Source organism: Rousettus aegyptiacus, unplaced genomic scaffold (assembly GCF_014176215.1).
Source record: "Rousettus aegyptiacus isolate mRouAeg1 unplaced genomic scaffold, mRouAeg1.p scaffold_m13_p_2, whole genome shotgun sequence".
Classification (NCBI taxonomy): domain Eukaryota; kingdom Metazoa; phylum Chordata; class Mammalia; order Chiroptera; family Pteropodidae; genus Rousettus; species Rousettus aegyptiacus.
In genome coordinates this window covers 171,839,650-171,852,571 of record NW_023416295.1, presented here as the reverse complement: position 1 = coordinate 171,852,571, position 12,922 = coordinate 171,839,650, and the positions used below count along the sequence as shown (strand labels likewise).

Sequence of the window (12,922 nt, the reverse complement as noted above, 5' to 3'; positions counted from 1 at the left end):
TAGAATGCCTTTTTCTTCCTTCTGTGAGCCCTGTCATTGTAGTGTAATCACTGTAGAAACCAGTCATTATCTCCAAGGAGAACTAGGAACAGTATTATTGTTATTCAGATTCTGCCTAAAACTTAGACTTGGTTGATTGATTGACTGTATTTTCACCAAAGAAGATAGCCTGTGTAGATTGATACCCTGGGGAAGAATTTGGGAAAAGAACCTTACATGTAACTTAAATGAAGAAGATATTTGTCATTTTTATGAATTGGGATTTTTACCAATAACTCTTTTTGAATGCCAGTGATGGTGTTGTGACAATTTATATTCATGTCCTCCTCTCCATCCTTAACTTCGGTAAGGAACGTTTTTTTCCTATTGTTTATCTAGTCACATTCTTTCATAGGAGCTAAGTGGTTAGATTTATGGCCTTGATCTGTGTTTTTTTTTTTATATCAGTGGGCGTTGTTCATATTTCCCACAAATACATACCCAACTAGCATACTTCCTTTTTGTTTTCTCTCTTTATCAAAGGAGATTAACTGCTGGTAAAACTTTGTTTTCAAAATTTCAGAATAGCTATGTTCCAGTTATTCCTTGAATCAGTGAATAGTGTGTTCAGCTACTGTTCATCTCTTAATTTTGGTTCTGTTTTTCTGTAAATGATTTTTTACAGAGAAAAAAAAATAGAACCATTCAAATTGAAAGGCAAAAAATCTGTCATTAAGTAGGTAAAGTATTAGTATTTCTCATCCTGGAGGTGAAGTAATAGCCACAGCTTGGCACAGAAGGAAAAATTTTCTACACAGGCTCATAAGTAAGCAGACAATCTTGTTTATCCTTCAGCCATATCTGTGGTGCATTGGTAAGAGTTGGAATCACTCATCATGACCATTTGTAGCTTGTTTTTCATCTATTAAATGTTGTCTTTGCTTGATTATACAGGTTGTAAGGCTTTAGCAAAGTTTTGGATCCTCAAGTACTTTGAGTGTCTTTTCCAAGAACTCATAAAATTTTAATGTTTAAAAATACCTTTCTGTTTTGGCTTAAATGAACAAAGTACTTGATAAAAAGCTTTGAAATACACAATGTTTTTACAAGAACTTTATATTCTCTTCTTTAAACGATGTAGTGCATTTTTGTACTTGAGATTGGCCTTAGAATCATCTCGGTCTTTCAACTGGTGTTCATAAAGGGACTATGAAAGCAGAATTTTAAATAATGGTGAAATCTTAGTCGTGGCCTCATTGCCTCTGACATGTTTTGTATGTACTTAGCTCTTAAATAGAACGTAAAGAAAAATTTGATTTCTAGAGAATTTATTTAATGGGTAACCTGTTTCACTTGTTTAGAAGAGTATGTACACTGTGCATGTCTACAGTGTCTGTGGATGTTTGTGCTCTCTGTTTCTGAGTTCTCCTGTCTTCTTTATTTAAAAAAAAAAAAAAAAAGTAGACTGCTGCTGGAGCCAGCCCGCTAAAGTCGATCAGTACCTGAAAGAGGGGGGTGAAGCCTAAGGGAAAAAAGAGAAGACAGGAAAGATCTTTCCAGGAGGGCATACAGTCAGAGCTGCAGCCCTGAGTTTATTTAGCGTAGCCTTTTTATGTGATTTTTGAATATCATAATCAATCACCACGTTACCATAGCAAAGCACACCATACGTATCTAAATCAATGCTTGTCAATTACGTAAGATCCTACATGTTCTTGTTTCCATGGTAGTATAACATTCCATTACCTTAAAAGGTGACTTTATGAGGCTTACCAAGGTGACCATTGTTTTAAACTCATTAGCAATACCATGGATTTTAGCTACGTGACTTCTTCAGTGCCTCATAATGGCTTCTCAAAATGGCTCCAGACAGACTGCCCAGTGGAAGCATTTTCTAGTCTGGTTTCTCTGGCTGTTGATTTTTCTGTTAAGTGACATGTACCTTGCATTGAATAGGAATACATTGTAAAGTCTGGGCAAATGAGCATATATGGACACATTTCTTCTATCTCGGCCTCTCGGGTACTGGTGCTTTTTAAAAATGAGACCAGCAAGAATCTCTAGGTAAGACTTACATTATGATCAATGCCTCAAGTGACAATGTATGAATAGAGTCATAACTAAAGAGGACTCCTTGGTGTCCTCTTTATGACTATAAAAATATAACAAATATAACTCATAAAATTATTTGATAATGTCTTTTATTTCGAGAAATGTGTTCTCAGAATTCTGAGAGAGAGGTAGCAAAATATTTTATTTTGCAACTGTATGTGACAAATGGAAAAATAGAATTTGAATCTTTGGCTGTCTCACAAACTTATTCTTGGTTAGACTGTGCTTTCTGTGTAGTATGTTTTGAGATTCCTTAAATCAAAACATTCTTTATCCTGTTGTGTTTAAATGACTTTTAGTAAAAGAAGATTTCTCTTCCTTAGTATTATGTCTCTTGGTCCTTCATCACATGGCTAGAACCAGATAGTTCGTGTATGGTTGTTTGCTGAATCTGTTCACTGGTCCATTTGTTCAATATTTGTTTAAGAAATATTTATAAAGTATGTCTTATGCTTCAGGTACTTTGTTACAACTCTGTCTGGTGTTTTTTGTTTTTTGTCTTTTTTTTTTAAATCATTTCAGGACTGATGAGAAGTATTTTAATATCTCAAGATGGTGTTAAATTGGGATCACGTGTTTTCAGAACAGAAGCACCTGGCTCATTGTGTTGTTCCTTAAGGCCAGGGTCCCCAGCCTTAAGCTTGTAAGGATCACGATGCTTGTGAAGCCATTTCAGGTGTTTTGTCAGTTCATAACTCTTGCTTGCTGCCTGCTACCTAATTCCCTAAGTGATGAGGAACTCTTCTGTGATCCACTAATCCCCGTGGAGGCACTTTCCAGCATCACCACTTTCTCCCACCTGTCACCCACTGTACCAGATTCCTACGCATTTAAAACTGTGTGAGCTACGTACAGGAGACTTGTAAATTATGTGTTTAGCTGATGTTGTCATCAACTTAGCATGTGATCAGTAAGCTACTTCCCCTCCCTTAAAGCTATTATTGAAAAATCGTATTTAAAGCTATATCATCAAAATTGCTACTTTGGAGGTTACATAAATTGACAGATGGATTGCATCCTGTTATACAAATGAGGAAACTCATTACTCTTTTCACATGGACAGGGACTACTGCCAGTCAGTTTACTGTCAGCAAAGCTTCGGAATTGCTTCTAACAGTAGTGGCTTGTGTGGTACCCTGGCACAAAGAGACACCTTACCTTAGGTGTGGTATTAGCTCAGCGGCAGAAGTATGAAAGGAACATTGGTATGTAGCTTTAACGTAAGACAGCTTCACAGGTTACGTTTTGCTTTCCCTTTGTCTCCCCGTCTTTACAGGAGTGGTGAATGTGTTGCTGACGACCCCGCTCTGGGTGGTCAACACCAGACTGAAGCTGCAGGGGGCAAAATTTAGGAACGAAAACATTGTACCGACCAACTACAGAGGTGTTTTTGGTAAGTATCTCTTGAGTGAGTTTCTGTTTAAGGGTTTTCTTTTTGTATCTGGAATTTATTGCCATGATAATGCTATATAGATAATGCTGTATAAAAGACAACTTCAGTTCTCAAAGTCCAGCAGTAAGCTTTTGTTTAGCTCATGTGTCTGTGGATCAACAGGGATTTGTCTCATCTAGGCTGACCCCTGCCTGGGAGTCTCAGCTCCACGTGTCTCATCATCCTCCTGGGTCCAGCCCGAGCATGTTCTTCTCTTGGTAATAGTGAAAACACAAGAGGACATGACCAGTTGTACAAGCACATTTCAAGCCCCTGTTTGCGTCTTGTTTGCTAACATCCTCTTGGCCAAAGTGTATCACATGGCCACGCCCAAAGACAAGGGGTAGAGAAGTAACTGCTCCCGTGGGGTGTGGGTGGGAGGGGGTGAATATTTCTAAAGAATAATCCGCTATACTTTTTTTCCCCCTCTGGTGGTGTCTTTGGATAAAGATACCAGATTAGTGTCAGGCATCTCTGAGCTCTGCTTTTTGATAGCATCACACTGCCAGGTTCTTCCTTCCCATTTTGGTAATGAGAACAGTGGTTTTCTTATGATAGTCCTATAAAGGAACTATCTTGTCTTTTTGTCATACCGGACTTTGTTGTGGAACACATGGGTAATCAGTTCTCAATTCTCTGTAAGACAAAGTTCCCAGTAGTGGGGATGATAATTTAGGAAAACTTGACGTTCTGACCTTAGATCGTCAGAATTGTATGGAATTAATTGCCCATGATTGAAGTTGTCTCTCAATAACTTGGTGACCGTCAGTGTCTGGTAATTATCAAAAAGTAGTTAACTAATGAACTTGCCCCTAAAATATCATTGCAAGAAGGAAATCTTGATAGACCCAGTGTGGTTTCTATTCTGGGTACATTTGAACAGAATTCACCTTGTCCCCTCTAGTTAGGGCATTGTCATCAGATATCCTTGATCTCTTGCTTAGATGCTTTTCGCCAGATCGTCCGAGATGAAGGACTCTTGTCTTTATGGAATGGCACATTTCCCTCCTTGCTCTTGGTCTTCAATCCTGCCATCCATTTCATGTTCTATGAAGGTTTAAAACGGCAGCTTTTAAAGAAACGAAAAAAGGTAAGCCCTCATTTTGAAAGCAGCAAATAATCATCTCTGCACCGTCCTGTTGTTAGGATCGGTGTGATTCATTCTGTCTTTGCTTTCCAGCTTTCCTCTTTGGATGTGTTCATCATTGGTGCAGTAGCCAAAGCAATTGCCACCATAGTCACCTATCCCATGCAGACGATCCAGTCGATTCTGAGGGTGAGTGCTGGGCTTCTTCCTGCGTTTAGTCAAACAGCACTCTACAATACCTGGTTTCTTTGTTTCAAGCAATGTTAGTAAAACAATAAAGTCGTCAGTTGGTAGACCAGAGCTCATTCATTTTTATATTTGATATTCTGCTAGCCAGGCTAGCTATTGGTTGTTTTCTTATTTTAATTTAGAATGAAGTTTACATTTGCAATTTCTTAGGTAACGTAGTATTTCAGAAAACCAGAATGTGAAGGAAAGTTCTCTAAGCACCTCTGGAAAGTATAAATTTGCTTCCTTCTCATTTTTGTTGATTTACTTGATGTCCTCAGGCAGATTATTTACCAAGGCAGAAGTTGATTCCTTTAGTTCATTCAGGAGGAATTAATGGTTTGGCTTTTTGGGAACACTTTCCAATTTAGTTTGTTCATTCATTCATTTACTTATTCATTGAAATATTTATTAAGCATCCAGTTTATGTGAGGAGCTGGGTACACATGGTAAATAAAACAGTCATAATCCCTGCTCTCATGGAGGTAATTGAGGAGAGAGTGAACATGTCAATAAGCAAATAAAAAGGTAATTACAGATTGAGAAAAGAAAGCTATATAGGAAGAGAGCAGCATTCTGTGATTCAGCAGAGAGGGGCATGGTACTGGTTTTCTTAGATAGGATGATGGGGATGGGCTCCTCTGACAAGGAATGTGTACATCAAGACTTAAAGGAGGATAAGGACCCAACTGCAAAGAGCATTCTAGGTAGAGGGAACATGATGTGAATCCTAGGAACTGAAAGGCCACTATACTAGAAAGTGACTCAGGAAGAGATTGGAAAAGTAGCAGGGGAGGCTGTAGATGAGGGTTCTAGATTTTATTCTCAACACAATGGGAACAGCTTTTGAAGGGCTTTGCACTGGGAAGTAATGTGATCTGATTTTACAGTTCGAGAAGAGTACTGTGGCTGTCGTGTGGCAGATTGGTCAGGGGCTAAGAGAAAAAGGGGTAGGGGAATTAGGTAGGAGGCCATTTCAGTAACACAGGTGAGAAGTGATGGTGACCTAGACTACAGTGGTAGCTGTGGAGAGGACATGGACAGATTTATGATCTGTTTCAGAGAAGAAAATTCAAAGGACTTAATTGGTAGAAAAAATGGATGTGGTAGTGAGAGTATTTCAGTTCAAAAAAATTATTACCTTCTGTTAAAAGTATTTTCGCTAATAAATCATTTTAAAATTGGTACTTAACATAAAGGAATTCAGTAGCATCGAAATAAATGTCTCTTGACACTTTTATAATGTGAGCATATAATGCGAAGAGCTTAGACGGCAGTGGTTCTAGTTGATTAATGTTTATCAGAACTTCTTAAAGGCCTGGAAGTTAGGCCATACCATCAATGGCTAAGTCTTCATTGTGGGCATGGTTTATTTCTTTCGATGTAGAATTTTCCCCATAATTCTCTGCAAAGTGAAAATTCTTGGGGTTGCTTCATTGAAAAACTCTTATTTTTACCTATTTCATTGAAATATTTCATTTATTTTATTAAAAAATAGAGGATTAGCAAAATCTACATATTTATTAGATATTTTTATTACTGTATGCTATAAGATATTACTCCAACATAATTTCTTATGCAAGTAGAAATTAAGATAAAGAAAGTAGTACTAAACGGTCATTTGTTTATTTTTCTTCTACCCCAGTTTGGGCATCACAGACTCAACCCAGAAAACAGAACACTGGGGAGCCTTCGCAACATTTTCTATCTTCTTCACCAGAGGATAAGGTGAGCATTGTGGGCGCCTCACGTCTGTCCTCTCACATCTCACATCTGCCAGGGAGTAGTTGGATTTGCTTAACTGGCACTACTGCCTGGCAGTGGCAACCTAGAAACCTCCCCCTTGCATGCTGTGCTCAGACATTTCTAATTTTAAAGGCATTAGTACAATTATATGACAGCATTTTGGAACATTATGGAAAAGTTCAGGTTCTTATTCTTTGTTATTTGCAAATACACAGAATTCCTTTAGAAAGAGGACCCTCTAAAACCTGACATAGACCGTTCTGCCTGAGTAGTGCTTCCATCCGTGACATATCTTGTGGTTTCTCTTGTAGATGAAAATAAGCAGGTATAATAAAGCAATAGCCGTAGTGAGAAAGGGAGCAGCGAGAAGAAAGAGTGATAACAGTCATCATCATCATCATCATCATCATGACGACAGTGATGTTAATAAGGACAGCTAACGTTTCTGAGTGTTTGCTTTGTGGCAGGCACGTAGCTCGATGCTGTATGTGGGACAGTCTCACTTAATCCTAACAACAGTCCTATGAGGCAGGTACTTTCGTCATTTTGCTATTTCATTTAAAGACACTGACCTGAGGGACATCAGATAAGCCAGAGGCTTCCAAAAGCTGCTCTATTACTATTCCTAGATGTAAGATATTTTGAAAATAAATTTATTATAATAATAGAACATGCTTAGGATAAAATGTAAAATCAAAGATAAAGAATTGGTATAAAGTAAAAAATAATTGCGCACCATACCAAGTGTTGGCAAGAATGTAGAGTGACCAGAACGTTCGTGGGCTGCTGGTAGGAATATAGAATGGTACTCCCACCTTAGAAAGCAGCTGGATGTTTTCTTAAAATGCTTAAACACACACCTCTTCCAGGACCCAGCCATTCCACATGACGATATTTTCCCAAGGGAAAGGAAATATGTCTGCACAAAAACTCGTACACAAATGTTGGTAGCAGCTGTATTTGTAAGACTCAAAAACTGGAAACAACCCAATGTCTGTCATCGGGTAAATAGACACATACATTATGATATATCTGTATAGTGGAATACTCCTCAGAAATGAAGGAATTATTGATTTGTGCAACAACATGGATAAATTTCAAAATAATAATGCTGAGTGAAAGAAATCAGACAAAAAGAATGCTCTCTGGTTCCACTTATGTGAAACTTAGAAAATGCAGATAATCTATAGAGACAGAAAGCAGATCAGTGGCTACCTGGGGTCAGGGTAGGTGGAGGGAGGGAATGATTATAAAGGGATATGAAGATACTTTGGGGGATGTTGGCCAAGTTCACCGTCTGGAATGTGGTGATGGTTTCGTGGGTACATACATCACTCAAAACTCATCAAGTTGAAGTCAGTTAACTTCACTAAATCTATAAATACATGAATATTACCCTGTTTTCTCTCCTTTTTTCATGAGATAGTCACTGTTAACAGTTAAGGGTATATGTTTCCAGAATATTATATCAAACATTTATTTGGGTGTTTATTTTTTATAAATGGGATCATATGGTAATACTGTTTTGCATTTTAACCTTTTTATAAACTTAATATCACAAATAATTCTTCACATCAATATCTGTAGTTTTTTGTAGTGACTGCCTTGTCTTCTGTTATATAACTATAATTTATTCAACAACACATTTATTAATGGATATTTATTGTTTTTTCCAGGCTTTCACGTTTACAAACATTGCTGAATGAATAGCCCGTAAATTTAGCTTTGTCAACCTGAGTGATTATAATTGTGGAGAAGAGTTTTTGAAGTGGAAATACCTGGTTAAGGAGTTTAAACATGTAAAATGTTGATAGACATAGCCAGATTAACCCTAAAAAGTGACACCAGCTTCCGTTTCTACCAGCACTGTGAGGGCTAAGAATGGTGTAGATAATCAGAAAGTTAAGAAGGTAGTGTTGACTAGAAATCTAAAGGGTCACGTGATTTTCGAATCCAGCATGTCTTTACATTCTTTATCTCGTCTGGTTCTCACTCAGCCTTGAGAGTGTAGAAGGATGACTATATTCCCATTGTTGCAGACCGTGAAACAGGTTTAGAGAAAGTGACTTGTCCAATACTAGATGGACAAAAAGAGGCAGAGCCAGAGGTTCAAACTCAGATGCTCAGTAAGCACTCAGAAACTATTGAATGAATGAAGACCATTCATCTACTAGAATATTCTACAACTATGACTAAATCTGCACCATCCAGTAGGGTTGCCACCAACCACATGTGGCTGTTGAGCACTTGAAATATAGCCAGTGCAACGGAGAAACTGAATTTTTTAAATTTAATTTTCATTGCCACACGAGGTTAGTAACCCATATTATATGGCGCACTGGACCATGCCAGGCCTCCCTAAACTTTTGCTTGGTTAAGAATCACTGGAAGTGCTTGTTAAAATATAAATTCATGCCCCTCTCTGGGCTAAGGCCTTGCAGTCTTCATTTCTAAACAAACCCTGGCGATCCTGATGTGAGTCTATATAAAGAAAACCTACACTCTTGGGTATCTCTCCTTTACTACTCACACAGAACACATCTCTGACATTTCTGGTCACCAAATGTGTGGGTTTTTTTCCCCACACCAAGCAATTCTGCATGACACCAGATGGGTGTCCAGCGATTTAACTCAATTCTGGCACTGTCTACATGGAGATAATATTAGATCCTGCAGGTTAAGGTCTCAGTTTCGCGAGACTCCCGCTACTTCAGATGCTAATTGCAAGTAGGTGCCCAGGTTACCCATAGCCTCTGTCTCACTTTGTTATGTGTTAGAGGCTCCTATGACCTCCTCTCCCTTGGATTCGATTATTTGCTAGAACAGCTCACAGAACTCAGGGAAATCCTTAGGATATATTAAAGGGTACAGATGAGCAGCCAGAGGAAGAGATACATAGAGTAAGGACTGGGAGTGTTCTGAGCACAGGAGCTTCTGTCCCTGCGGACTTGGGGTGTGTCACCTTTCTGGTAAATGGATGTATTCACCCTCCTGGCGGCTCTTGGAACCGCATACTTTTGGGGGTTTTTTATGGAGACTTCATCACACAGTCAAGATCCATCATTAACTCCATTTCCAGCCCCTCTCCCTTCTCTGGAGAATAGGGAGTTAGGCTGAAAGTGCCAAGTTTCTAACCTTTCAGGTGACTATCCCCATCCAGGAGCCCAAGAGTCACCTCATTACACAAAAGACTCTGCAGTTACACAGGATATTCCAAGAGATTTTAGGAACTCTGAGTCAGGAACCAGGGTCAAAGAGAAAATATTAGAGCAAGAGATGCTTCCAGTGCTCTTATCACTCAAGTAATTACAATGGTTGAGAGCTCTGGGCTGGGAACCAGGGACAGAGACCAACATCTGTATTTTCTATTATTTCATAGCAGACCTCACCTTGAGAAACACTGAGGTGGATTTCTTGAGGGAACACAGTTCACTTTAATTAATGAACAAGAAATTCATGGGTCAAAGCTTTTTATTCCTTTTTATCACATCACTTATTCCAAATAATAGGTTTTCACATATAGCAAATATATAAGATATAGAAAAGTGTCTGCATGGAGCACTTGATTAACTTTAATTTCTCAGTGTTTGTGCTGTATATAGGCCTGGAGTTGCCAATGCACTAGCACATGAGATTAATTCACTCTCAACAAAATAGCTTTGGAGGGCTCATTTACTTTGAACTCCTGGTTCGAGCTAAAGCATTCTTCTCTATGGTTAGAGCAGTGTCTCTAAAGGGCTATCTTCCAGGCTGGCATCTGGTCACCTGGGAGCTGATTCGAAATGCAAATTCTTGAGTCCTATCCCAGACTTAATAAATCAGAAATTCTGGGGATGTGACCCAGCAATCTGTGGTTTAACAAAGCCTTTCAGGTGATTCTGACGTATGCTAAATTTGAGAACCACTGGGTTAGAAGATCAGATGAATGGGAAGACCGAGAATCAGGTAGCTTTCATTTCTGTCACCTTGCCTAGTTCTTTTGAGACTAATAATCTAAACCAATTTGCAGCTTTCTTACCATTTAGGGACTGTACAGTTGAAATAACTGAATTGAGGAAGCATTAAAGATCTAAAAGTTCTTAGGTAGAGCTCAGATTTTGACATTAAGATGGTTTTAGGAGGTTTTAGGGTCTTCATCCTAGATTTGGGGTGTTATCAGCATTTCACTAATTAATGGTGATTATAAAAACAAAGTATTGGTAACTCATGAATGCTAAACTTTAATCAGTCTGCAAATACCTTTGAAGATGGTAAGTACTTTGACAACAGAAGTCTGTTAATATATAAAACCTCCATTGCTTGTTTTGATCGTAAGGATAAAACTGCCAAGTAGCTGTATTTCTTTAATGCAGGAGTTGACTTTTATAAAGAAAACCTTTTATTTTTTCCAAACCTCTTTTTTTTTTCTTTTTTTTTTCCAGGCGTTTTGGGTTCATGGGACTCTACAAAGGCCTTGAAGCCAAACTGCTACAGACAGTCCTCACGGCTGCTCTCATGTTCCTCGTTTATGAGAAACTGACGGCTGCCACCTTCACAGTTATGGGGCTGAAGAGTACACACAAGCATTGAGACACCTCACTCTGTAAAGTATGGAAAGACGCTCATGATGGGGGTTTTCTTCTGTGTGAAGAAAAGTGATTCTCCTTTTACTCTTGCTCTGTCCACTGTGAATTTTACCCTCACTGGCTTCAAAAGCATCTAAGGGTAAACATGGGGTATAGCCAGCTGAACGTATCACCAACTTAATTGACGCTTGGTTGAATTTTGCAGATGAAGTTGGTCATATGAAAGGAAAGTATCATTGAAAACCTAAAATTGAAAGTTCGTGAGGGTTAATTGGTTTTCTTAAGGAGAATGGACTATTGGCCTCATGAGCAATCTTTCCAGATAAAATCTTTCTTAAATTTACCAGCTGTTTTCTTCCTCTGGACATTTCCCCAGGTTCTGGGACAAATTTAATAACATGTAATTCTCCTTATACACTTTTTTAGGTCTTAATCTTGGTATTTTCATCACTAAAAACAATATTATGACTGTACTTTGGGCATGATTTTATTTTTGTTGGGCTATTTTTTCCTTCCACTTAAAGAAAGGTGTCTTCTTTAGTATATGAGCTATTTATTTTGTGGGAGACATGAAAATTATTAATCCCAAATGATTCTCATAAACTATCTGTTGTAAACATCATTTATTCATTAGTAGTTGAAATAATTTAAAACTATGTATTTTGAATCAACTCTTTTTATTACCAAAGGCTTGAAATTTTATGCTCATCCATATGTGCCCCAGTCAAGCCCTAATAAAGTATTAGCACAGTGTGCATGCCCTTTATTAAGATATTACATTGGGTTTACAACCAGCTGGTAAATATTGCAGAAAAGAGAGAGAGCAGATACCTTGTTTAGGCTATAGAATATTATCTCCCTTTGCAAACTCTTGGCAGAGCCTGTATTTTTTGAGAATAAACATCTGATCGAGGCTCTTTCTATTTGGAAACATTCGTTAGAGTTCTGATACTCAATGTTGTGTGTCAAGCAGTAGCCTTGACATAACCTGGGAGTTCATTGGACATGCGGTCCCAGACCATTTGAATTATATTCTGCATTTTAACATGATCTTCAGGTGATTCATACTCACCTTATAGTTCAAGAGGCCTTAAAGCCCCTGACCCAATTTTATTATTTTCAATTATAGAAACCAAGACAGAAATTTTTCTTTCAAAGGAAAGATGAGCTAATGTATTAAAACAACCTCTGAAAAAAAAAAAAACTGGGAGTCCTATGTCATCAATTACTTTCCCCTCCACCCATATTAAGGTGGTAGGACTTGTATTATGAAGCTAAGAGTGAACATAGACATCTCAAGCTACTCAAGAAACAAATTCTCTTGACATTAGTAGAATAGCCCTTTGTGTTCGTATGACTTAATTTTTGTCCCTGGAACAAAATAACAGGTGTTTTGTTTGTTTGTTTGTTTGTTTGTTTGTTTTTTAATTTATAAATCTAATTCAGTCAGAGTAAGTAATAAGGAAGTGTCTGTAGACTCTGCTATTTAGTTCAGTTTTGAGAGTGGAAATTTCCTCCCCTAATTTCCTCTCTGGCCGTTGTGGTAATTTCAGAATATATGATTATCAAACAAGTAATGAAAGATCATCCTGTTGTGATAGAAAACAAGAATTCGGAGGAGCTAGTAATCTGGGAACTAGTCTGAACACACATTCCCTATTTAAGACACAGAATGGTACACAGAGAATTGGCCCATTACTGCTTTTTTATTTTACTTTAAGGTTTGTGTGTGTCTGTGGTGGGGCTTGAGTGGGAAGCACAAAACGTATTTTG

At 38.1% G+C, this 12,922-nt stretch overlaps 1 protein-coding gene across 2 annotated transcripts in view; it reads left to right on the top strand.

The window, feature by feature from the left end:
* The window catches only part of SLC25A17 (solute carrier family 25 member 17), a 42,956-nt gene extending 30,894 nt beyond the window's left edge, over window positions 1-12,062 (top strand). For both annotated transcript variants that reach the window (XM_016162651.2, XM_036237564.1), the window contains exons 5-9: window positions 3,368-3,484; window positions 4,468-4,613; window positions 4,704-4,799; window positions 6,484-6,566; window positions 11,006-12,062. In XM_016162651.2, the coding sequence (XP_016018137.1) occupies window positions 3,368-3,484; window positions 4,468-4,613; window positions 4,704-4,799; window positions 6,484-6,566; window positions 11,006-11,153 (590 nt within the window). In that variant the 3' untranslated portion in view covers window positions 11,154-12,062. The remainder of the gene's footprint in view (window positions 1-3,367; window positions 3,485-4,467; window positions 4,614-4,703; window positions 4,800-6,483; window positions 6,567-11,005) is intronic.
* The last annotated feature ends 860 nt before the right edge of the window (window positions 12,063-12,922 follow it).